The 26,045-nt window shown below is 38.1% G+C and overlaps 3 protein-coding genes and 1 pseudogene across 5 annotated transcripts in view; 2 read left to right on the top strand and 2 right to left on the bottom strand.

Moving 5' to 3' along the window:
- Nucleotides 1–23,227, bottom strand: part of LOC148726114 (DNA polymerase alpha catalytic subunit-like) — a 35,892-nt gene extending 12,665 nt beyond the window's left edge. The window contains exons 1-18 of one of the 2 annotated variants that reach the window (XM_088726669.1): nucleotides 23,169–23,227; nucleotides 22,575–22,634; nucleotides 22,378–22,431; nucleotides 22,199–22,273; nucleotides 21,196–21,269; nucleotides 20,767–20,831; nucleotides 20,578–20,615; nucleotides 20,214–20,276; nucleotides 19,731–19,787; nucleotides 19,434–19,518; nucleotides 18,743–18,804; nucleotides 17,383–17,472; nucleotides 16,352–16,408; nucleotides 13,694–13,745; nucleotides 13,492–13,556; nucleotides 12,179–12,373; nucleotides 11,924–12,070; nucleotides 11,366–11,499 (exon numbers count right to left, since the gene is read on the bottom strand). In XM_088726669.1, coding sequence (XP_088582795.1) covers nucleotides 16,397–16,408; nucleotides 17,383–17,472; nucleotides 18,743–18,804; nucleotides 19,434–19,518; nucleotides 19,731–19,787; nucleotides 20,214–20,276; nucleotides 20,578–20,615; nucleotides 20,767–20,831; nucleotides 21,196–21,269; nucleotides 22,199–22,273; nucleotides 22,378–22,395 — 639 coding nt within the window. In that variant the 5' untranslated portion in view covers nucleotides 22,396–22,431; nucleotides 22,575–22,634; nucleotides 23,169–23,227 and the 3' untranslated portion in view covers nucleotides 11,366–11,499; nucleotides 11,924–12,070; nucleotides 12,179–12,373; ... (1 more) ...; nucleotides 13,694–13,745; nucleotides 16,352–16,396. Of the gene's footprint in view, nucleotides 1–11,365; nucleotides 11,500–11,923; nucleotides 12,071–12,178; nucleotides 12,374–13,491; nucleotides 13,557–13,693; nucleotides 13,746–16,351; nucleotides 16,409–17,382; nucleotides 17,473–18,742; nucleotides 18,805–19,433; nucleotides 19,519–19,730; nucleotides 19,788–20,213; nucleotides 20,277–20,577; nucleotides 20,616–20,766; nucleotides 20,832–21,195; nucleotides 21,270–22,198; nucleotides 22,283–22,377; nucleotides 22,432–22,574; nucleotides 22,635–23,168 lie in introns of those variants that run through there. The other variant, XM_088726670.1, reaches the window with a different exon arrangement.
- Nucleotides 1–26,045, top strand: part of LOC148726108 (uncharacterized) — a 137,922-nt gene that overhangs the window by 41,832 nt on the left and 70,045 nt on the right. The window contains exon 3 of one of the 2 annotated variants that reach the window (XR_015989241.1): nucleotides 8,250–9,495. The exons of the other annotated variant lie outside the window; for it this stretch is intronic. The gene's annotated coding sequence lies outside the window, so the exon portion shown is untranslated. Of the gene's footprint in view, nucleotides 1–8,249; nucleotides 9,496–26,045 lie in introns of those variants that run through there. 2 annotated transcript variants of the gene reach the window in all.
- LOC148726115 (uncharacterized) lies at nucleotides 4,728–8,641 on the bottom strand (annotated as a pseudogene).
- LOC148726116 (uncharacterized) lies at nucleotides 10,288–10,828 on the top strand. Its single transcript, XM_088726684.1, has 2 exons — nucleotides 10,288–10,344; nucleotides 10,465–10,828. The coding sequence occupies exons 1-2, from the start codon at nucleotides 10,315–10,317 to the stop codon at nucleotides 10,717–10,719; spliced, it is 285 nt and encodes a 94-aa protein (XP_088582810.1). The 5' UTR covers nucleotides 10,288–10,314; the 3' UTR covers nucleotides 10,720–10,828.

Below are 26,045 nucleotides of genomic sequence, written 5' to 3' on the forward strand. Positions count from 1 at the left end.
ATAGTATATTTAATCATTCAATTTTGTTGATAAATTGCTATTAATAATGAAAAATAACTTGCAGTTATTTGAATTTGAGATAGTGTTTATATATCTTAATCGTGTAAATTGGCATGTTACTACCATCATCAATGCCATCATCGTCATCATCACTAATTTCTGGCTCAAAAGACAGGCGAGAAACTTTGGGTGATGACGAAGGGGAACAAAATGGAGACACATCCAGCATTGGGTCTATGTTTCATCCAGGCGACAGAGCCCTTTTTATTCTGACACCGGCCCCCTTAATTCGTGCCCCTGCATCAAATATAGTGTCCTTGCCTTTGCCAATTAGGTGGTTCTGTGGAACACAAGCAAAAATATAAATTCAAATAGCTGAAATATTTGCATGTTGGTATATATACAGCATAGTAGAGGAATAAACATGGAAAGAATCCATAAATTTCTTGCAACAAGAATGGAAAAAAAGCAGTCCATTTAACCAACAAGAAATTAAAAAATATTTATGCTGGGCCACCTTTTGCCCAAAATTATTGACCAAAATTATTGACCAATTTTTAAAGAGGGAAGTCATCTCCCTTAGCAAACATGAATATCAAAAGATAGTTACTTTGATTTTGTTCACTAAGTAACTGATCACATAATTTAAAAAGCAAATGTTAATCCTTATATCAACAAACAAAATTATGTATTTGTTATTATTTTAATTCAGAAGTACCTTTTAATAGAAGTAATGACTTGACGGTTGTTAACACAGGTCTTTTCATAGAAGCGACCAAGGAATGAAAAGTTTAAAGAGATTATGGTAATACCATTTGGATTTCAAAAATATTTTTTTTGAATTTTAAAAAGTACTGGTAGGGAATTCATTTGCTAACAATTCAAATTCAGCAACTTTACTTAATTTTAACATTTAATTTCATGTTTAGGGTTTACCACAAAATTACAATGAAACTAAGATGAGGCTTTTTTTTTCCCAATCCTTCATGAATTTTCATTTATTGACTTCAGGTATAGATTACTGATGAGCAGTTATGTCAATTTAATGAAACTTATCTGCATAGTGGTCAAAATTCAGTCTCCTTGCAACTTTAAAATTGTAGCTTCAAGGAGAATTAAAATGAGTTTTTTTGTAGTTTTAAAACTTCATCAAATGCCTAAGGATTCAATTTATGTCTGTGGATATTACTACAATAATTTACAAAGGTACCGTAGTTTAGAGTGGGTTTTAGTATAAATAGTTTAAAGATTAATTTTAATTTTGTCAGAAAACAAAGCATAAAAACAATAAAAAGAGGTTTTATTGATCTCTTGGGTTAGGGTTAACAGATCAGATTACATGGAAAAGTCAACTGAAAAAAATATTAACCAAGATTAAATAAAAAGGTAGAAAGTGAGGTGACATACACCATTGGATTAAATATATTCACAAGCTGAAACTACAAAATTCTACATAAGATACAATGAAATATATGAAGTTCATATATTCGGAACTGCGGTATTTGATACGTATGATGCACGATCCTCCCAGTAGATAGCGCTATTTAAGCAATAGCGAAAATCAGACCTGAAAAAAATCAGGCCTGTACGGGATTCGAACCACTGACCTCTGCGATACTAGTGCAGCGCTCTACCAATTGAGCTAAGAAGCCATACAGGCCTGATATATATATACCATACCCGTACAGGCCTGATTTTTTTCAGGTCTGATTTTCGCTATTGCTTAACTAGCGCTATCTGCTGCGAGGATCGTGCATCATACGTATCAAATACCGCAGTTCCGAATATATGAACTTCATATATTTCATTTTATCTTATTTATCACTTTCACGGGTTTATTGCGAATCAACTTAACGGCCTGCTCCCAGTTGGCTTGTTAGCTCAATTGGTAGAGCGCTGCACTAGTATCGCAGAGCTCAATGGTTCGAATCCCGTACAGGCTTGATTTTTTTCAGGTCTGATTTTCGCTATTGCTTAAATAGCGCTATCTACTGCAAGGATCGTGCATCATACGTAAAATTCTACATCTTTTTAAAATTCTTTTTATTTATAAATCTTTCTAATGAATCTTTTTACAATTTATTACCATAATTTACTAATCTTTTAAAACTGACATTCCTGAGTTTTACCAACAAAGTATTTTGCTGCTCAATCATTTATTATAACAATTAAAGAAGGCACAGACAAACACATAAAAATAAGAGAATCTGTGGTCTTGTCAGACTGAATTTTATGGGATCAGTGATCTGTCCTTGGCAGTGTTCTCCTTTTTGCGTGATAACGGGTAAACTTTACTGCTTGTTATACCTCATATTAACCCCTGAAATTGCTCAGCATTCTTGAAATTCAGCAGGTAAAAGGATTGCTCCACAAGTTGAAGGTTACTTTTAACAGTCATGCTGAAAATAAGGGACATAACTGCTTAAGAGCAATAGAAAGTTTAATCACTTTTAAAGGCGCCGTTATTGTTCTCTTTCTCTTGAAATATGTTTGTTTTAGAGAAAGACTTCACCAAGCTTAGCAATCGACCATCCCTTCCAAACATGTCAATAAAGCTGCCTATAAAGTCGCGCGACTTTTCTTCCCACTTTTGAAGCACCTCCTGGGACTTGTCTGTAAGCTTTCCTTTGATTTTATCCATTTTTTGCCTGACCTGAACTTCTTTTTCCTGCGGTAAAGTACAAGATCTTATTAAGTAATTGTCTTCTCTGCGTACTATACATTTTTTTTATCAATTACGAGGCTGCAAATAACGAACAAGCAGTCGCCGGTCACGTTGTCCGGTCAAACATGCTTTTGCTCGGACACTACCTTTTTTTGGCCGGAGAAATTTTAATAGTCGAAATTCTCGCGATAGTGAACCAAGATTGCACAGTAATCACAACTAAAAAAAAACTGAATCCAAGTCGGTCTGGCAAGAAAAATTACAAGTTAATAATTTTACTACTCTTGTTTTCAGTACAACTCAGAGCCCTACTTTTAAAGTTACAGTTGTGAAGTTTTGTTAGAGTTTAAGAGTGGTCAGATTCTCCAGGTTTAGAGCCGTTTGCTCGCTTTTTGCACTTTGCAACAAATGCTACTTGGAGTATTCTCGATGCAGCAAGATTATTCTTCGTGAGGGAGCTTTTCTATCATTCAATCAGTCAAACAATCAATCACTTTATTTAAGAGTAAATTATGGTATCTAGCCAAAGGTAAAACCCCTACTGACTGGGAACACTTAAATAAAGTAGATAAAATAACGGAAGACATGATGATTTGCGGTCGCGACAGGACTTGATGACATCGTGGAAATTTGCGACTGCTGGGAATGTCTCGACCACTAATATGTCTACTTTTACAATCTTTTTGTTTTCTTTCAGAAACATGACTGTTGTCCCTTGTGATTATCAAACAGTTAAAAATTAAAATTTATTTCAACGAGTCGGTAGATGACCGGACAAGGCTTTGTCCGGACAGTACCCAATTTTGACCGGACATTGTTCGTTGACCGGCCGTTATTTGCAGCCCTGCAATTATGAAAGAGAATTTAGTGTTTCATCACAATACCTCCCTTTACCTGATACAGTTGGCTTTTCTCACAACCCGTTTGTAAGACAATGTATAGATATTGCAGAGAGAAGTTACATGTTTATCTTTTAAGGTAAAGAGTTGAGCGTTAACTGATCACGGAAAGCCCAAAACTTATAAATTTTTCAGGTTTTTTGATGTGAGGCTTATCACAGTAGGGGAGATGGGGAATATTAAAAACTCTTTTATGGATATGCAGGCCAGTACTTTTCCTCTGGTCATCAAAAAAGCTGACCCTTTAACTTCCATAAGTGATGAACATGTATCTTCTCCTTATCATTTCCATACATTATCCAGCAAACAGGTAATGAGAGTAATCAAACTCAGCAGGTAGAAGTTGTTATCCTGATCTAACATCAAATTCTCACAACTAGTTTATAAGGAAATGTGTGGCAGCTAGAGGGGAGAGTTAACAGTAAGATCTTGGCACTCTAAGGGTTAATGAGTACTTTGTGCTACCTTGCAACATGAATAACAATACTAGAGTTTTGTTCCAGGCCGGGGGGGAGAAGCCAAGGAAGGCTTTTCAGAAAGGGAGGCCTGGTTACAAAGTGAGAAAACTCTCAACTGAGGCTGACCACCCATTTTATAGCATACTGACACCACTTAAATTTTCAGGCTTAGCCTACAAAGAAATGGATGTTTCTTGTTGAAAAAAGTCACTCTCAGATCAATTTAAATTTTATTTTCAATTTCAAGAAAATGTGAAACTACAGTGTGATCGTCAGGGTGAGTGTAGTCGTGAGAAGGACTGTTGTCAGTGGTGGTGACTGACGTTTCGACAACCTGTGTGGAAGTCATCATCAGAGTCAATTGAATAGTGGTTGTCAGTACAATGTTCTTAGCCCAGTTTGTGTAAAATGATTGGTCAGTTTTGCCGTGATGTTATTGGCTGCAAGACTCAAGTGGCGTAAGTCGGTCGTGATTGGTCTGTTTCTATCTGTAAGTAAAGTTAGGTCATTCTCTTAGGTTTGTTTGTAATGTTAATGTCGTAAATGAGTCATTTGTATAGAGCCAGTAGTAGTTAACACCTGTTTAGGGGAATCTGTTCTAAGTTGGGAAACGAGCTTTCCAGAGTCAGTCGATGAAAGTACTTAGTGCTGTAGGTTAGGCATTGCGCAGAGTCCCAGTCAATATTGTGCTTTGTAAGTCGATGATGTTCAGCAATGTGATTGTTAACATCACCTTTCCTCGTCGCCTGTCTGTGTTCAGTTAGTCTTGTTGCGAGGTTTCTGCTACTCTCTCTGATGTAGGAGGCTTGGCAATTGGAGCAATTGATCTTAAATCGCTCCCTGTCTGTTCCTTGGTTTGTCCTTGTCTTTAATGTTGGTTAGTAACTGCTGTAGAGTGCTCATGGATTTGTGGGCAACGCGGATAATGAAGGGTTATAAGATGTGCGAGATGTTCTCACACATGCCTTTTATGCATGGTATGGTTGCTGTAGTCGTCGGAGTTGCGGTGTCGTTTGTTTTGGTAGTAGTAGTAGGTCGGTGAGTGTTTCATCAGATGAAGTCATCATCGTAGTTCTTTGAAGAAACACAGTAAAGGTATTTGTTCTCATCGGATAAGCTGCCTGTTGAGTCGCATACTAGTTGCGCGCGTCGTGTTAGATCTCTGATAGTTGTGGCTTTGTGTGATGTAGGATGACTTATCTAGTAATCTGTTGGTGTGTGTCAGTTTCCTGTAAACTGTTGTCTGTAGTGAGTTTTTGTCACAGCTTACCAGACAGTCTAGAAAAGGAAGTTTGCCATTTTCTTAGACTTCTCTGGTAAACTGTATGCCCCTGTTTTGTCCGTTAAGGTGTTGGTGGAATGCGTTGATTTCATTTTGTCGTATGGCAGTGAATATATCCTTAACGTAGCATAACCAAAGCAGTATCGTTTGTGGGCAAGTCAAAAGGGCATGTTCCTTAATGTTCTTCATTACAATCTCTGCTACAACAACAGAAACTGGAGACCTCTTAGCTGTGCCGTGTAACTGTTTGTAGTGTTTACCGTTGTACTGAAAGTAAGTTGACATTAGGCAAAGGTTCAGTAACTTGAAGTACACAATGTCGTCTGTTGGTAGCAGTAGTGGGTCGGTGGATTGTCGGATTGTAAACAGCCATTTCACATCTAATGACACTAGTTTGAGTAGTCGTCAATTTTCCTTACAAATTGAAGAAAGTTTCAAGATGACAAGTGATGAGAAAAGAGAACAATATCAATTGAAGGATTATTAGTTGATCCAATACCAAATTCTCCAAACTTATATCATAAGAATTGTATGATGGACACCCTCGATAGGGCTAACCTCTGGTGTCTCCCTTTCTTTCAAATTACTTATTTTGTGATTTGATTGGATAAAGTATTATTATTATTATTATTATTATTATTATTATTATTATTAGTAAGAGATAGTTTACTGAATTTTTCTTTTATTTGTTTTTTTTAGAGAACTGCTTTTTGTGAAATATTTTGAAGGAAAAATTTATTATTAAGGAAGTCGATCATATATCGTCAATTTATTTGCTGTTCTACTGAATGAAGCTGAAGCAAAATAATGAAGACATAAGATGAATTCTGCTACTCTGAAGGACAGTTGTTAATACCGAAGAGATTCAAGACTTTTCTCTCAGCTAGAGACTTTTTAAACTTGTTTTAATATTTATACCTTAATTTGTCTTAATTTTGTTTGTTATCCTGTATTTTTGCTGATTTTGTGAAATAAAATTTACATAAATTATTAGTAAAGAGAATTATTTATGAGATCTTGAGAGTGAAAGGGTAAAAAAAAAAAGAATGGTTTGCCTAAGTCTAAGAGCCTAACATATTTCCTTGTAAGTAAATTACCAGAAATTGATGTTAGCTAAGAATATCAACCCACACCTGATTAGTTTGAATATTCTCATTACCTGTTTGCTGGATGATGTATGGATATTATAAGGAGAAGTTACATATTAATCACTTCTGGGTGTTTAACGGTTAGTTATCTAACTCTCTCTTGTTCTGACTTCCTTGTTTTCTCTCTTGTGAACATACAGCGTAACAGGTTTTTACATCCAAAATGAACTAATTTAAAGTGCTACTGAAACGTAATTTTCATATCCGAGATTTTTGCAACATAATAGAGTTTGAACGTTATTTGCAAACGCTGTGTACTTTTTTGGGGCCAACGCAAAGCGGAAAGTACATTTTTAACCATTCGAAGTTGACCCGCTGAGATCAAAATTGGCGGCCATCTTGGCGCGGCCAAAACAGCTCTGTGACGTCACTGGTTGTGTACTTCTGTGAAAGAAAGGTAAAAGCATGGAGTGTGGCTTGCATGTTGAGAGGCCGAAAAAGAGGATTTCGGGCAAAATGCCATCCTCGTCTTATTCATTGGCGGCCACATCGGCATCTTGGCTATCTGCGAGAGGTTCGCCTGGATAGGGAGCAAAATTCCCGACTGATATCGAGAACGAATCTCTACCAGTCTATTTAGTTAATCGGCAACTGACGAGATCCACAAGATTAGGATCGAAACCGCAGTCTTGCCTGACCATCTACAGAAAATGTCGAAAGACAATTTTACGGCAGATGGGCTACTAAACGCCCCGGGCCAAAGCAATGCCATTCAGAGAATGAAGAAAACATGGAAGCCTCGTACGACACCGCCACTAAAGATGATCTACTCGGCAAGTCTGAGGATAACGAACAAATCCCTCTGTACCGAATGCCTAGCAGAACATGCCCAGAATCCCTACAATACAGGGCGAGGGCCAAAATAAGAGCAGACGAGGATTTCAAAAATGAGATAAAGCAAATCCTTAACAACGCGGAGCAAGAAACAGTAAAGGCGATCATGTGCTTCTATGAACGTGAAATCGGTCGTTTTAATACCGAAATAAAGAAAAGAAAACGAGCCAAAATGGCTGGAACACTGAACACTAAGAACTGTAGTACGATCGAATCAGCGCGCGTGGCGCAAGCTGAAAGCAATCAAGACAACTTAACGATCGAGACAGTCAAAAAAATAGCTGTACATCTACAAAGGCGAACGATTCGAAAAAGACGCAATCCCTGATGTACGTACTCAGTGCCACACATAAAGCAAATTGTCATGAAAAACTGGCATTTAATAGAAACACAACCATTACTGAGTGAACTATACAAAAATCCGCCGCCCGTATCTTACAAAAGAGGGCAGCCGCTCAAAGACATACTCGTGAGGGCTAAACTTTGAATAGGCTACTCTAAACACACGCTTGGGAGTCGTGTAGGCTTGTCAACCCCATTTTACGCCACCATCTTCCTCTTCGCTACTGGAGACAACTTTGCTTCGTTCAGAAGAAGATTCACTTGACAAAACTTCAATATCTGCCATCTCCTTCGCCCACGAATACAAACAAACAGTGAGTGAAATAAACCACGCTATCGGAGTGAACACAACCAGTGACGTCATCAATCCATTTCGCTCGGTACCAGGGCCCGGACATGGTTTTGTGTAAAATTTTTGATTTGAACGGTTAAAAAAGATATTTTTCGCTTCTTTTTGGCCAAAGCAAATTATCTCATGATGATCAGCATATTCAAAACTGCAGGTTAGAGCAAATATTTCAGATACGAAAATTTCGTTTCAGTAGCACTTTAAAACATAGTTAACTATGTTTTAAATCCTAAGTAAAGCTTTTGACTCTTGATTTTGACCGCTTCTCCTAGCTAAATTAAAGGCATATGGTTTTACGCATGATACGCTGGAAACTATGACCGCTTACCTTACTGGACGGAGACAGAGAGTCAAACTTGATGGTGTATATTCTTCGTGGAGAACCGTTAAAACTGGTGTACCACAGGGGTCCCTGTTGGGTCCACTCTTATTTAATTTGTTTGTCAATGATCTTAATTATTTTATTACTAATACGTCCTTGAGACTATACGCTGACGACACTACTCATTACGCCTCTGATGTCTCACCAACAGTATTGCAGTATATAATTAACTCTGATCTGAGCGTTCTATCGAGATGGTTCTCAATGAATTTTTGACAGATTAATGCCGCCAAAACGCAAGCTATCGCTACTGGCCCGTCTTCATACCAGTATGATTTCCATCGTAATTATTCCAATGTCCATACAAAGGACACACTCAAAATCCTTGGGGTGGTCCTAGATAGCAAATTAACATTTAAAGCGCACGTAAAGTAACAGCTGAATAAGGGATGCGCAAAGGCTTCGGCTTTGCGGAGAATACGTAAGTTTATTTCAAATGACGTGTTAGTTCGTTTATATAAGGCCTATGTTCTCCCTCATCTTGAGTACTGCAGTCCCCTTTTACTGGGAGTAGGTAACGCGGAGACTACTAAAATAGAGACAACTAATTACTTTATATTAAGAATTATATTAGGCTTCTCGAAGTCTGTGTCATACGACTTCCTCCTCAAGTTGGCCAACATTAAGTCTTTGGAGAATCGTAGGCAATTCCAATCGTTAGTTATGTTATATAAGTGCTTGTATGATAAGGGGCTCCTTATATAAGTGATTTTTTTCATTTTAGAAATGTACCGTATAGTTTACGCGGGCTCAGTACAAGGCTAGATTTACCTCCTTTTAATCTTGAGTTTTTACATCGGTCTTTTTCATTTTTAGCTAGTAAACTTTGGAATGCGCTACCCCCTAGACTCAGAGAATCTCAAGATATTGTTACATTCAAGCGTTCTCTTAAAGCCCACATGGCTTAGTGGTAGTAATTGTAAATATCGTTATTGTTAATATTGTAACTTTTAATTGATAGCTCTTCTCCATGATCTTCGATCCTGTTTTTAGTTATTTAATAGATCTACTTATTATTTGTATTCTTACAGAAATTATGTTTTATTTCTAATTGTACATACACGTACACGTTTTAACGAGAACTTCTGTACTCCTAGGTGTCACGTGTTTAAATAAAGGATTGATTGATTGATTGATTGAAAAGTAGATACTTCACCTGATGTAAATTTTTGCAGATTCAATCCAGACTTTTCCACACAAGTAGACAGTACCTAAGAGAATGGCTAAATTGTGAGTAACTGAAAACAGCTTGGAGTACACTAGATGAAATTGAACCCTCTGCTTTCTGTTTACCTGGCAGTTTATACAGCTGTTTCGACAAAGGTTGTCCAGAGAAAGCGTGAAAGCGTACGCGACAATGCCGAAAGGTAGTCTGGGAAACATCCAATAAATCTCACCAAAAGCTCAGAATAATGCCTCGACCGTACAGCGAAGACTTGAGATGGCGGGCAATCAGGATGAAAGAGTGTTTATGATACAGCGTTGACGAGGTAGCGGCTGCTTTGTACATGTCGCCGAAAACCATTCTTCGCTACGTATCAAAATGCTTAAATTCTTGTGAAGTCAAAGCAGAGGCTTTGGGACGACCGTGAAATAGTTTTCTTCTGCATCCGCACATGGAGTTTGTAATAATGGAAGCGGTACTTGACCACCCGGAAAAAACCCTCTCAGAAATTGCACAGAATATCTACGAACAGACAGGGTTAGAACGTGCTCTTTTGGGCATATTGCTGTATTTGAAACGGAACCGTTTTAGCCGAAAAAGGGTTTGTCAAATATTTCTTGTCAGTGTTGCTTCTGATTTTTCCTTGCTTATGTAAATTTAAGAAAAAAACGTTTGATTATTATTAATATTGTCATAGTCACGCATTTTAAAGCTGAAAACAATTGCCCTTCAAAGATCTGAAGCAGACAGAGCACTTTTTAGGTCTGATCTTTGTCTCCTGGATCCCAACATGATGATGTTCTTGGATGAAAGCGGATTTGTATGTGTCTGTTTGTTGTCTAACACAACATTTCGTTCTCTGTTTTGCTATTATTTAGCCCTGATCGTTTAGTGGTCTCACTTTGTTTTTGTGTTTTTTTTTTTATTTTAATTTTATCAGGACAAAAGACTTAAACGTGCAAATGGTTATAGCCCGATGGGTAAAAGAGCTGAGGTGAAACGTATGGCGCAGAACTGGGGACCGCGCATGACCGCCATTCCTATTATTTGTACAGAAGGTATGATTGGTGTTGACCTTTATCAGGGGAATGTCAATAGAGCAACATTTGAAGGCTTTGTGGATGAAAAGCTATGCCCCAACTTGCTTCCATTTGATGGAATCAACCCGCGATCAGTGGTCATAATGGGTACATGAGAATCTTTGGCAACATTAAGATTTTGATTGAACTGTAAAATAACTGTTTCCACCCTTATCCAAATTCTCTGTTAAAAACATCACTATAAATAGCTCACCCCCATAAATTAATTTCTTCCCTTCTTATTTGTCTTTTAAATAATGCGGCTATCCACCACACGCAAGCAGCGATTGACGCAATTAATGCAACGGGAGCGATTGCTCTTCTTCTTCCTCCCTACAGTCCTGATTTCATGCCGTGTGAGGAACTTTTTGCACAACAGCTGGCTCAGGGAAAACGATGTAGCCTGGCAATTTTGCATGGATCCAGAACTTATCGTTGAAGAAGCGTTTCTTCAAGTCACAGATGAAGAAATCAAAAACTATATTCGACAAGCAGAGTATTTGTAATGACTTTTTTTTACAACAGTTGCTATTCACGTAAATTATGAATTTGTCTTCAATGATGAAGAGCTTGTCCTTCTGTGAGGCAAACTCGTTTTCGTCAAGAACACCATCGTCTTTCAAACTCTTGGGGTCCTTCAACTGCTGAAGGATGGCACTACGGATACGTGTCTAAACCAAAAATGAATTAGCTGATTAATTAAAACTGAATACATGCAGGCACAAAAAAATCCATCTGTTGGATAAATGTTAAGATGCCTACCTTTTTTTAATGTCCGTAGAATTCCCGGTGACTTCATTGCTGGATGGTTGGGTGTGTTTGACCGAACCTCTCGCCTTCCCAGTAAAAAATGGGACGTCCGGAGTGTTGTCTTCGTCGTCGTGGGTTCCGTTTACCTGAAACAAAAAACAACACTAACAGCTGCATTTTAATTGCCACGCAAATGAGCTCCAAGTGTTATGAGCAGCAGTCAATAAATTGAGGTTAGCTTCAAAAGTCGTAAAATAGTAGTTACAGTAGGTATCAAGCAATGTTTTCAGGAAAATCAGAGATAAGTGATACGGAGGGAAAGATGTGTAATTACTTTTTATCATATCATATTTGCTTCCGGATTGTCAAACGCTTTGTTTCACCGCACGATAATGCGTGCGTTACTCCACGTGCAGCTCGTGCTATTTTTATGCGTTCGTCCAAAATTTATATGAACAGCTGTCACATTTCTTCAACTCCTACTTTAAAGTTAATATTTCAAAAACGTTACAAAATTAAATGGTGTATTCTAATTGGAAGTGATCCACGGGAAATTTAAATTTTCCTCACCATCATTCGTGCCCAGTATCGTAAATTGAATTCTAGAAGCTTCTGTTTTTTTTCGCAGTCTCAATAAGCAAGCGTCATCGCTTCTCTCTCTTTTTTCGTCACCATCTTCTTCGCTTTCACACAGCGCAATATTGCAGTTGGGTTTAGCTAATATTACAAAATGATAATGACAGTAAAAAAAAAAAGAAAACCCTGAATGTTTAGCTTCAAGTGCGGCAAAACGTGGCTTGTTTTATAGAATTTGTAAAAAAATACCTTTCCTCTTGAAGGGTCTTTATGTGGGTCCACCCACAAGGTTACGATGCCGTTCTTTGCCAAGGATAACGCCTCGGCAAGCTGCATCTCTGATAATATGGAGTACTTTTTCTTTCCGTCGGTGTAGTACCCAATTTGGAATGTTGTCTCGGACGCGGGAGCGATTTCCTTCGTGCAGTTCTCGAGGAGGTATTGCTTTAAATTGAACACATTTTCACATTAAGGCACGCCCTTTACTAAATAGGTGTCGCACCTACTCTTGTTTGTTTCTTTTAACACACGCAGACACATATTCATAGTTCCACCTTCCATTGCGCTGAAATCTCGTGAACTTGAGGATGAAACAGTGATACAACCCATAATGCCTTTAGGTTTGTCGCGTAAGCTTTAATACTTTTATTGGACAACCTTTCTCGAAACAGCTATATCTATCTTCATAAACATCAAACCAGTAAAACTTGATTCAAAATGAGATAAAGTAAATGTCTGATTTTGTAAGAGTATAGGGGTAAATCATGGCAGAATGAAACTCCTCCATAGTGGAAGTTTGTTAAAAATTAGTGTTCTTCTAGATTTTGCGCTTACGTCAACTTCCTGAAGTGGGAGAGAAAAGGAATCAGCACTGACATCTGACAGAACCCAGAGTTAAAACAAAAATAGATAATCAAATCTAGTGAAGCAATGGAACAAACTTTTTTGGGCTCTACAGCCTGATAAAGCTGTTGGGAGAACATAAGGAAAGCTCTAATCCTGTTATCCAAACATCTCCATTGGATTAATTAAATAGTCCAGAAAATGTGTTCTACTGCTCAATGACATCTCAAGCGGATTAATCAAAGAGCCCAGAAAATGTGTTCTATTGCTTAATGACATCTCAAGCGGATTAATCAAAGAGCCCAGAAAATGTGTTCTATTGCTTAATGACATCTCAAGGGGATTAATTAAAGAGCTTAGAAAATGTGTTCTATTGGTTTAATGACATCTCAAGTGGATTAATTAAAGAGCCCAGAAAATGTGTTCTATTGCTTTAATGACATAACTAGTTACCACGGGTTCTAAAAACCTAGTAAAGCATCCCCTTAGAAATTGAATTGACCAATCAGCCAATGCACAGAGTCTTTATTATGTTATAATTTCTAATCATACCGGTAATCCTTAATCAAAACCAAAAATTTAACAACATTTTTTAACATGATAGGTTATTACTAGTCCAATTTGAGCACTATAGGACAGCGCATGAGGAACGAACTAGAATAAAAATTTTGCAAAACATTTTGTTACAAAATGTAGTAAAATGGGTTCTTATTTATTACCTGTTGATTTGATTCTTCATTCTCTAGAATTGTCTCCCGGGCAGTCACCAAAAATTTCTGTCGTTCTGAAAATACAAAAATGATGTTTAAAAAATTACCAAGTAAATATAGATTCCAAGCATCAGGAGAAAGCGTAATAATTATTTTTTATTAGCCATGTGATTTTCATTGGGAAGGCACATTTTCAAATCACTTTACATACTTTTGTGAGAGAGAGCACATTTTCTGTCCGTCTACTTTTCACTTGTTTCAACCTACAATCAAAAGAGCAATGAATTCTTTTTAAAAGTATAAACCTTAGCAGTGTTCTCCATCTCAGGTTGTGAGATGTAAAATGCACACCCTGCAGTACCTATTATCACTGTTGAAAAGCACTAGGAATTCCTGAAAGTTCAACAGTGAGAAAAGGATTTGCCCTGCCAGTTTGGAGGTTTATTATATCTACATGTAACATGCTTAAAATAAAGGAGAACACCGCATTGGATGATGGGTAAATATAGAGGTTGATTAACCCTTTAACTCCCGCAAGTGATTAACCTGTAACTTCTCCCTATAATATCCATACATGATCCAGCAAACAGGTAATGAGAATACTCAAACTTATCAGGTACAAGTTGTTATCTTGATTGAACACCAAATTCTCCTAACCAACTTATAAAGAAATGTGTAGCAGCTAGAGGGGAGAATTCATAATCAGATCTCGGGAGTTAAAGGGTAAAGTTTATGGTAACTAAAGAGCTTAAACATTAAACTCTGTACAAAGCCCCTAGGAAGTCTCATTAATTCCCAGGGATCCAGAGGAAAGGCAGCATTAGAGATCGCTGCTAAAGAAAGGTCTCAAGAAAGCCTCATTGATGGAAACCAAATTGCCTGAACTATTGTTCTCTGTCATCTGGCTTTAGTGACTTCTCTGCACAGTAAGCAGTTCTTTCGTTCAAAAATCAACAACATTTATCATGAAGACCAATAGCAGCCTTTATATAGAAGTCATAACATTCTGTGCAGTAAATGGCTTGAACCCGGGGGTAACATATGAAGGTGTAGTCTGATCGTCCGGGTGAGTGTAGTCCGGAGAAAGACTGTTGTCCGTGGTAGTGATTGACGTTTCAACAACCTGTGCGGAAGTCATCATCAGAGTCAAGTGAATAATTGTTGTCAGTAGAATGTTCTTATTCCAGTTCGTGTAAAATGATCCGTTGGTTTTGCCGTGATGTTATTGACTGTAAGACTCAAGTGACGTAAGTCGGTCGTGATTGGTCTGTTTCGATCTGTCGGTAAAGTTAGGTCGTTCTTTTTCGGTCGTTTGTGATGTTTATATCGTGAATGAGTCGTTTATATGGAGCGGGTAGTTGTTGACATCTGTTTAGGGGAGTCTGTTCTAAGTTAGTAAACCAGCTTTCCAGAGTCAGTCGTTGAAAATAGTCAGTGCTGTAGGTTAGCCATTCCGCAGAGTCCCAGTCAATGTTGTGGTTGGTAAGTTGATGGTGTTCAGCAATGTGATTGCTGACATCACCTTTCCTCGTCGCCCGTCTGTGTTCGGTCAGTCTTGTTGTGAGGTTTCTGCCAGTCTCACCGATGTAGGAGGCTTGGCAGTCGGAACTATTGATCTTATAAATCGTTCCCTGTCTGTTCCTCGGTTCGTCTTTGTCTTTAATGTTGGTTAGTAACTGACGAAGTGTGGTGATGGGTTTGTGGGAGACGCGGATATCGAAGGGTAGTAAGATGCGCGAGATCTTTTCAGACATGCCTTTTATGTACGGTATGGTTGCTGTAGTGGTAGGGGTTGCGGTGTCGTTTGTTTCGGTAGTGGTAGTGGTCGGTGAGTGTTTCGTCGGATGAAGTCGTTGTTGTAGTTGTTCTTCGAAAAAACACGGTGAAGGTGTTTGTTCTCGTCGGATAAGCTGTCTGTCGAGTCACATACTAGTTGTGCGCGTCGTGTTAGACTTCTGATAGTCGTGGTTTTGTGTGATGTAGGGTTGTAGGATGACTCGTCTAGTAATCTGTCGGTGTGTGTCGGTTTCCTGTAAACTGTCGTACGTAATGAGTTGTCGTTGTGGCTTACCAAGCAGTCTAGAAAAGGAAGTTTGCCATTTTCTTCAACTTCTCTGGTAAACTGTATGTCAGTGTTTTGTTCGTTAAGGTGGTGGTGGAATGCTTCGATTTCGTCCTGTCCAACGGCGGTTAATGTGTCGTCAACGTAACGTAACCAAAGCGGTATCGTTTGTCGGCAAGTCGAAAGGGCGCGTTCCTCGATGTTCTGCATCACAATTTCTGCTATAACAACAGAAACTGGAGACCCCATGGCAGTGCCGTGTAACTGTTTGTAGTGTTTACCATTGTACTGAAAGTAAGTAGACGTTAGGCAAATGTTTAGCAAGTCCATGATGTCGTCTGTCGGTAGCGCTAGTGGGTCGGTAGATTGTCGGATTGCAGTCTCAGTACATTATTATGCCAATTGAAGTGGAGTACTTGTGAACAGTGATTTCACATCAAATGACACTAGTTTGTAGTCGTCAGGTATCTGAACAGTCTTGGTAGCGTTAATGAAGTCTTCAATGGATTGCAGTTTTCCCGATGCGACCTATTGTTTCTTTCTGTGGCTCTCCCACATACCAACTATCCAAGCACCTGACGACAATACTACAACCGCTAACCAACAAATCCAGACATAAACTACAATCCACTGAACGCTACTTTTATACGTCATGCTACAGTTGAGCTGTGGCGCCGTATGAGACAGTAAGCTCATGCAGTCATTTTTGAAATTCTAACTAAGAGGAGAAATTCATTTTTTAATCGAAGTCTTCCTTGGCGTTGCCGTCCTGACTCCCTAATATAAAAGTGAAAACGAGACACTTACAGAAAGCTTGGGAAGAACGCTTCTCTTCAGTCGTCCAAGGCGAGACTAATGGGGAATCTATAGAAACAACATACATCAACTCAATTCAGTTTTAATTCTAAAAAATCTTAATAGAGGTTCTGACATTACGCGCAACATCATCGCGTAACGAAAGATAACCACAGATTTCAGGATAGGAAAGAACTGACCCTATGCACTGAGCCTAGAAACATTATACACATATGTTATTGACCAAACATGCGGTCAAGATCACAAGATACTGAGTATTAAGTTTTGTTTTCTTTTTTCATTTTTCTATGATACGTAAAAATATTAAAAACGCCAAAATCTGGCCGACGAACGAAATTGTTCATTAAAAGCTTTTTCGCATGGTAAAAGGGCTTGGCTTTTGTAGGGGCAGCAGGCAATCACGAACAAGATGGGTTCTGTGAGCGGATCAGAATGAAGGATTCCCATCATCTTGACCGTTTGCAGATCTAACTGTATAGTAATGAGGTATGCTGCTCTTCCCAAGGACTGGAGGTTTTGGAATGAATCATCCTTTTGTTTTGCTAACGCGCTGTTAAGACGTAGATTGTTTAACCTGTAGTGTTCACCTTACAACCACTGATTCTGTGCAACAGAAGATCGAGATCAAAGCCATAGATATCATAACTCTTAAGCAAAAATAGACAAAAAAAAAAAAAGACAGGAAAAATGAGTGATAGATTTAGTGATGAGGACATTTTACGACTCAAACGACAAGCTACAACGACAAGAATCCATTTATAAGTTAAGGCGCCATGATTCTGACCTCACACTGCCTGTTCGCTAAAATTAAATCAATATTCCGGGTTATTATAGCTACTTCAACAATGAAAATTCCGAACGGATGTGACTATATTCATTTGAATTTGAGTTTTGTGTGCGCTAGAGCTGAATATCGAGTAAATTCTAAAATTACATTATTATAACGTCAGTTAAACATTCTCTTTTAGCATGCTGGTGTAAAATCACTTTGAAAAAACACTTCAAACATAAAGGTCGCATACCACAAGTACATCCGGGTCAATTCGGTGAATCTTGGCCATGAATAGTCCTAAAAGAGCCCTCACTGATGTCGTAATCTCCATGTTTATTTGCTAATGAGATAACGATAAGAAATTAAAAAGAACTGCCTACAGATTGCTCGTCGAGTTTGCATAGACGTCAAATACTGCCAATTACCGAGCCGCTCGCCCCTCCCCCCTCTCCAAGGAAACCTTCCTCTGCACTGTCCCATACCCCGACAGGGAAGATGCCTCGCATCTATTGTCTTGCGATCAAACCGTTGCTTCTTTGCTGCAAGAGCTTAGGCCCGGTTTAAACGTCGCATTTTACATACGCCGAATCTAATTGCCGAATTAAGTGCATGTAAAATGCGACGTTTATATCAATTAAATTCGGCAGATTTGTATTAAATACGAGTTCAGTCGAATATTCGACTGATCCAGTCGAATATGCGACTGAAGTTCGACAGTTGATTTAAACGCCGCATTTTACATGTGCCGAATCTAATTCATAAATTATGATTAATTAAATTTTACCCACAACACAACAGTTTAATGGTACATGACATGCGCAAAGAAAACTGGCGGGAAAGAATCGAACATCAGAATATATAGTCCATCCCTTGTGCCACCAGCCTTCATTTCGTATCAATCGACGGCACGATCGGGGTCTTGGGACACGTGCTATAGCATTTCTTTGCGATAGGAAAAGCATAACAAGGGAACAAACATACAGAAGCCGTCTTCTTCTTGCTAACAGATGATGCACTGCCATCTGCATTATAAGTCGCCGTTTCCTGTTAGCGCGAATGGTGCTTGAGAGGCATAAACGCCGAAAACACAAAATAGCCTCCTTATTTTTGTCAGCTATATTAGCGGGGGACTTAGAGCGGAGTCCGGGAATGAAGCTGTCACTCGCACTCGGCAATTAAATTCGGCACAATTCAACGCGACGTTTAAATCAAATGCCGAACTTTTAGATTAGGCGCATGTAAAATGCGACGTTTAAACCAGGCCTAAGTTTCCTTCGTCTGACACACACTACGCACATGAGGTGGGAAGAGCATAGAAACCTAAACGATTTTAGATTTTTAAAAAAATATAGATTTAACATGTCACGTTTTTTGGATGGAACTGATCAAAGTTGCGGTCATCGGAGATGCCCGAAAAAGCGCAAGAACCTGACTGGGGCGGTTGACTTTCCCGCCATATTTTGCCCGCCCGCGGTCTTGCTTGTCTTTGCTGACCGAGACTCTGGCAATTTTATCTGAGAGGTTTGGTGACCAGTGGCACAGGCTAAGTAACTTTTATCTGGAATTCTTGAATGATCGGGTAGAGTTGGCAAGTATTTTTGTTTTTTTACCTTCTTTTTGACAGCATCTCTAAAGTCGTAAGGATAAATCTGATCGTTGGGTTTACTTACAGCTAAAACAGAAAAGTAAAGATATACAGATGTGATTGTATCTGAATAAGACGTCTCAAAAAAGTCGTGAGAACCTGACATGGAATCATGAAACAGAACCATGATAGAAAGACCAAAATCGGACGGAGACGCCCAAACTCGAACGGAGACGCCCAAATCCGACGGAAGCGTCAAAAGTCGGATGACGCCGTCTTAAATCGGGCAGACCCGAAATGTTACCCAAATCTGATTAACGCGAAAATTGAATGGGTTGTGGACTTAAACTCTCATTCTGCAAACAAATTTATCCTGTAAATAATGTAAGAAAGATGGTAAGTTTTGTGCCCGGTAAAGAAGTGGAAAAAGATGCTTTTTGTATTGTCACGAGCGTGGGACGGCAAAGAAAACATTCAGAGTTCCCAAGAGAAATCGAACATCACGCCTTCGGATTTATTCCTGTGGTCCAAATAAAATATTCTCTTTGTGTATATCGCGTAAAATTTCCACACTGAAATTTCAGCTTCTTTTTCAAGTAATTTTCCTTGTTTTCGGGTTATCTAAGTAATTGCTGATTTCAAAATATCATCACAGGCGTTTCATTTTCAATAAGGTTATTATTAAAGTTATAAGCAAGTATGGTTGTTAAACTCACCACAGAAATGATAGTGAAACTTCTGTTTGGGTGCAGCTTTGTCTAATGACACTTGATGGTGAACCAGAGCTGACACAGCTAAGATCTAAAATCAAAACATGGAAAAACTTAAAGGATGATGTTTTTAAGTCGTGTCACTACCGTGGGGGAAAGAAAAAGTTCTGAGTCTTTAGGAGGAATCAGGCCTTAGATCATTGGATTCCAAGCTCCGATGTACTATCACTGAGCCAGAGAGTTTACGGTAAGCTAGGCCATTTCAAGGCTATTTCAAGATTTCAATGAACTATTGTAGCTCACCTCATGTGTGTGAGTTTTGGTGTTCGACAATGTCCGAAAACTGAGGCTCATGACAACCTACAAGAAGAAAGAAAAACAGTATAAAATTCTTCATGTTAGCAGCACCTTATAGAGCCACTGCGACAAAACGTAACGCGTTCAGTACACAAAAAGATCAGAAAATCCTCTGGCTAAAGTTCAGTGCCTTGGTTTTCTTTTCATTCGGCCTAAAGGGCATTCGCTAGGCCCATGGGTGGATGACTATGCACCGAATAAAGATCCATGCAATGGACAAAGGAGAAATCTCTATCCGGTGGACAGCGCAGTACGTTTCGTTTACTCTTATCCGCAGAATTGCGATTTATCCGTTGGAGAGCGTTATCCGCCCTTTGAATAACTGGGTCCTGTTGCTTTACCCTAGTTCGCTGCAACTAGGTATTTTTAAATGAAAATCCTGACATCGGCATTTATTAAAAACAAACTCTGCTTTATCTCTGTTCTTACCATAGGCGGGGGTGGATCCTGTTGACTTGCTACTTCAAGGAGGTCAGGTTTGGGGACTACAGCCTACAAGACACCATGTCAAAAAAAAAAAAAAATTTAAAGTTAATTTCGTTGAAAATCATATCTAAATGGCCATTGGTATTGTTAGCTTTTGAGCCTGCGAGCAGTCCTCGTTAGTACGCTACAAGACGGGCGTTTTTCTCCGCCCGCTGCAAGATTTGGGACAAGTCAAGGAGTAGTTTGCCAGGGGGCTAGTACTCATCAGTGCCAGACCTCTCACTGACTCGCGTTGTTCAAAGCCTCACACATTTTACCGAAAACATTTGATACATATTGGGAACGCTCCAGCAGTGAGAATACCAACCTCTACTTTGCACCAGCTCACTGGTTGATGAGGAAGCTCTAAAAAAATCGAAAAGAAAAATAACAGAACATAAATTTCACAAATATTTTTTTTTTCCCGTGGTGACGCAAAGTTCTCACAACTGGCAATGATAGAAATGTAGGACATTCAGTTAAAAGAGTTAATTATTTAATCACTTTAAGTACTCACGAGGTAACTTGACATTAAGCCAACAAGGTCCTTTCATCTTGCGACTCAGTAAAAGGAGTTCAAGACTGAAATAGAAATGAACTTAACTTAAAAAAATCTCCCTCCAAGGGGAACACTACAAAAAATCAATTATCATTCAAGTTAAACAATCGCATGGAATATCTCCAAAGTTATCAATTGTTGCTGCAAGTGTTAGGGCGTAAATAAATAACACTTGTGACGCGTGATGTGTGTGTGTGTGTGTGGGAGGGGACGGTTAGGGTAAAAATAATATAACTTTATCCTTACCTTCACCACATAGCCTATACTCGCCTATACTCACCTGCCTCCCCCCCCCCCACCCTACCTGGAAGACTAACTTCTCCCTCCCCTCCCCAATTACACCTCAACCCTTGAAATCCCCCGGGTATAAGCCAAAGTGAACCTTACCTTGAAGTATTAGTACCAAACACATGACTGAATGTTTGTCCAGACAGGTCCGATGGTAACTGAGGGCCGTCTGCCTGTCCAGAAGCAAATGAGGACAATTTTCAGGTAATCTTCTCTCTTAAGACAGAGAAATTTGATACTGATGTCTCCACTGCCAGCTCAAATATTTAAGTTTCAATTCTCTGCACTTTGTACTACACATTCCCTATCATTTTGGTGCTAAGAATTTGATGTCAAATCCAATCAAATCTCTCAGCCCTTTACCCCCATAACATCACTATGCATATTCTCCATACTGTTCTCTACACATTTCCTAAGGTGTTGTCAAGGAGAATTTATTCACCAATCGAGAACTTCTAGAGTTTGTGATTGTTAAGAAGAAGTTACCGAACTTGTGCGCACGCAACTCGCATTAAAATGTCGTGAACAAATCACGCGGACGTTTTTATTGATGTGTGGAAGTGTCTTTAGAGGAGTTAAAAGTTTTGAGTTTTTTGAGTGGCAATTTGTTTGGCAGTCGTTAGTATTTACCATGTTTACTGTGAGTTTACCGTTTACCGTGTTACGAATAAACGTGTTTGTTTGATTTCCGTTTCGCTTCCAAACAGTGATCATTTCCTTAATTCTCCTGACCATACTATTTGACTCAGCAGTGATAGAGTAACGAGAAACTAGAAGTCAATCATTCTCAGGGGTCAAAGGGCTACATGACTATTTTCCTTTTTCCTCATTACCTATCTCCCCAAGAATATATAAATTTGGTATTTTAGGGGGAAATTCCTTTAGAGTCTCCCCTGGGAGTGAAACAAATAAGATCAAACAGCAACCTCAGAGTTTGATTTTGAATAAACCCAGGGTATTAGCTCTCAGCAAATTAATCAATCTGATGGACAATTTTCTAGCATTTCCGTAAAATGTTAGTAAAAATATTAGTAATTATAATTACACAATGAGGTAATATTTCTTAAAGTTCATGCCACCAATAAACAGGTTTCTGACTTACTGAATATCTAACCTCCAGGTACTCAGATGTGACAGGGACATCTTCAATCTCAAAAGCATAAGCCTTTTGAATTTTCTAAACAGACATATGACAACACTTTAGAGGAAAAAAAAATTAAACAAGATTTGAAATACACTGATCAGTATCCAGCAAACATATTCTAGTATATTCAAGTTTACCCTTGAGATGAACTTCATAATTTTGTGTCTTGTTACAATCTTCTCATTGAATTCCTGGCAAAGAAAGAACATGGAAACTTACTTTTAAGTCATTGGAAAAAAAATGCCCAAGAAAAAAAAATCAAATATTTTACATTCTACATTTAAGGAGACAACTACAATAAAATAGTGTAAATGATTTCCTCTTTTGTTTTTACCTGATACACGTCAATAAAACCAACTGGTTCATTTGTTTCAGTGCCATCGACTTCATGTTTCTGTTTGATTAAATAAAAAGCCAAATGTATACCCAAAACAACAGAAAAAGACATTAAAAGATGAAGAAATCAAGTAAACTCAAGTGGTCCTTGTTTCCTTTTTGCATATCAAGAAAAATAGGGAAAAAAAAATTAAAAAATGCATGATTCAATAAAAGTAAAGTGGAAAATGTTCTTGGTATTAATCAATAAGACCCCACCTTTTCCTTATACTTTCCTTATTCCTTAGTTTACAAGTTCAAGTTATTTCTTTTGTGGTTGAAGAAGTCAAAACATGTTTTCATATGCAATGCAGAAGTGTTAATTAATAGTCCATTTTACAGTTACATGCTTGGTGGCCAAGCCTTTGAACGGGAGTGAGGCTAGGGGTGACCTTGTTACGATACAAACCTTGCTGTCTTTCAAATGAAAATCACTTTGTTATCACGCTAACTAGATACAGGTCTCTATCACGACAAGGTCACCTTCAGCCTCACTCCAAATCAAAGGCTTGGCACCTAAGTACACAACTGTAAAATGGCTTTATTAGCACACCTTTTCTTGTGCAAGAATAAAAGATCTGCCTCTCTATGTTCTTGACTGCCACAGAAGAACTGCAACAATAACGGTAATCACTAAAATGTTACTGTTTCTCCTCTTTTAAAGCAGATTGACTACACCAATTACAAAAACTATGTTTAAACCTGTAACTTCCATGCATGAGCAAAACAGAATTTCTCCCTACAAAATCAATAAAGTTTCAAGCAAACAAGTGATGAGAAAAGAGAAAAATATCAATTGAGGGATTAATAGTTGATCCAATACCAAATTCTCCAAACTTACATCCTAGGAATTGTATGATACACAGTAAAGAGAATTATTCATTAGATCTTGAGAGTGAAAGGGTAAAAATAAAAAAAAAGAATGGTTTGCATCAGTGTAGGAGCCTAACAGAACTTTTTCTCTGTCTTGGCTTTTTTCAACTCTTTAACTCCAAAGATCTACTTGTTAATTCTCCCCTCTACATATTTCCTTGTGAGTAAGTTACCAGAATTTGGTGTTAGATAAGAATAACAACCCACACCTGATTAGTATGAATATTCTCATTACCTGTTTGCTGGATAATGTATGGATATCATAAGGAGAAGTTACATATTAATCACTTCTGGGTGTCTAAGGGTTACTTTTCTAATTCTCTCTTGTTCTGACTTCCTTGTTTTCTCTCTTGTGAACATACAGTGTAACAGGTTTTTACATCTAAAATTAATAATTTAAAATTAGATACCTCACCTGACATATGTTTTTGCAGATTTAATCCAGACTTTATCAAACAAGTAGACAGTACCTAAGAGAATGACTAAATTGTAAGCAACTGAAAACGGCTTGGAGTACACTCAGTGAAATTGAGATAAAGCACTCAATGGATAGAGCGCTGGACTGTAATGCAGGAGGTTGAGGCTTCGAGCCCTGGCCGGACCAACAATCAAGGTCTTAAAATAATTGAGAAGAATTTGCTACCTTTCTATAACATCAAGAAATGGTTAGATATTCTAGTCTTCTCGGAGAGCGACGAATAAATGGAGGTCCCGTCTCCTGCAGGGTTGGGGCAGGAGACGTTAACTTCCCACACACGAGATTACTGTGCGATGGATGTCCTCCCCTGGGGTGGGATGGGTGGGTTAGGACAGCAGGTCCACATCAGCTATTACAGCTGCCAAATTAATCAACCTGCTTAAAAACAAATAAAATGAACTCCACTTCTGTTTACCTGGCAGTTTATATCTATCTTCATAAGCATCAAACCAGTAAAACTTGAGAACTTTTTCTCCTGAAATTGTTAATTCAAAATGAGATAAATTACATGATTATTTTAGTAAGAGTGAAAAGGTACATCATGGCAGAATGGAACTCCTCCATTGAGGAAATTTGTGAAAAATTAGTCATCTTCTAGATTCTGCACTTACCATTAACTTCCTGAAGTGGGAGAGTAGAGGAGTCAACACTGACATCTGACAGAACCTAGAGTTACAACAAAAGTAAACAATCAAATCTAGTTAAGCAATAAAACTTATTTTTCTGGGCTCTATAGCCTGACAAAGCCATGCTGGATGTCAAGTCAAGTCAAGTTTATTGTTATGCACTATTTACAAAATTTATAACATCGATCAACAGTATATATGTTGTAGTTCAATTTTAGCCTTGGTTCAAATTTAATTTGCCTTTGTTTCAATCTCACTATCATACATTAACATGACCAAGAAAAAGGAAAATAAAATTTGAACCAAGTATAAAATTGAACTACAACATATACAAAAAGAAAACTTCCATCAATTAAAGAGAATAAAAAGTATAACAATATGCAGCCAAGATGTGCTCAGTGACCAAAGTAGCATAGGCTTTCATGTTGGTCACTGACATGTACAAATAATTGACATGACACATCAGTCTATTAGAATAGAGATCAAAGAAAAAAAAATAGAATAAAAGTTCCATAAGTAGAGATCCCATAGTTATGTTGCATGTTGGTAGAACCTTACGAAAGCTTAATACTTGTGTTCTCCAAACATCCCAAGTGGATTAATCAAAGAGCCCAGAAAATGTGTTCTATTGCTTTAATGACATAACTAGTTACCATGGGTTCTAAAACCTAACAAAGCATCCCCTTGGAAATTGAATTGACCAATCTGCCAATGCATACAATGTTTATTATGTTATAATTTCTAATCATACTCACTAATCAAAAAATGAAATTTAACAAATTTTTAACATGATTGGTTATTACTGGTCCAACTTGGGCACTAATAGGAAAGCACATGAGGAACCAACTACAACAAAAATTTTGCAAAACATAATAATTTTGTTAAAAAACTGTAGTAAAATGGTTTGTTATTTATTACCTCTTGATGTGATTCTTCATTCTCTAGAATTGTCTCCCAGGCAGAGTCATCAGAAATTTCTTTTGTTCTGAAAATACAAAAATGATGTTTAAAAAAATACCAAGCAAAAGATAGATTCGAAGAATCATAAGACAACTCAATAACCATTTTTTCATTAGCTATGTGATTTTCATTAGGAAAGCACATTTTCAAATAACTTTACATACTTTTGTGGGAGAGCACATTTTCTGTCTGTCTGCTTTTCAGTTGTTTCAACCTACAATCAAAAGAGCAATTAATTACCTTTTAAAAGTATAAACATTAGCAGTCAGTTCTCCTTCTTCCCAGGTAGTAAGTTGTAAAATGCACACCCTGCAATACCTGTTGTTATTGTTGAAAACCACTGCGAATTCCTGAAAGTTCAACAGTACAAAACCTCTATACAAAACGCCTAGGGAGCCTCATGAATTCCTAGGGATCTAACTCCGTACAAAACCCCTAAGGAGCCTCATTAATTCCTTGGGATCTATGAAGTATACTCTGCGCTATTACTCAC

The sequence above is a fragment of the Stylophora pistillata genome, chromosome 7 (genome assembly GCF_964205215.1).
Source record: "Stylophora pistillata chromosome 7, jaStyPist1.2, whole genome shotgun sequence".
NCBI classification, from domain to species: Eukaryota; Metazoa; Cnidaria; class Anthozoa; order Scleractinia; family Pocilloporidae; genus Stylophora; species Stylophora pistillata.

What these genes read in the sequence shown, in the direction of transcription:
- LOC148726116 (XM_088726684.1), top strand. Translation starts at nt 10,315, where the DNA reads ATGATGATGTTCTTGGATGAAAGCGGATTT. An exon ending in TCTTGGATGAAAGCGGATTT is followed by an intron (nt 10,345 to 10,464) that starts GTATGTGTCTGT and finishes TAATTTTATCAG; the next exon opens with GACAAAAGACTTAAACGTGC.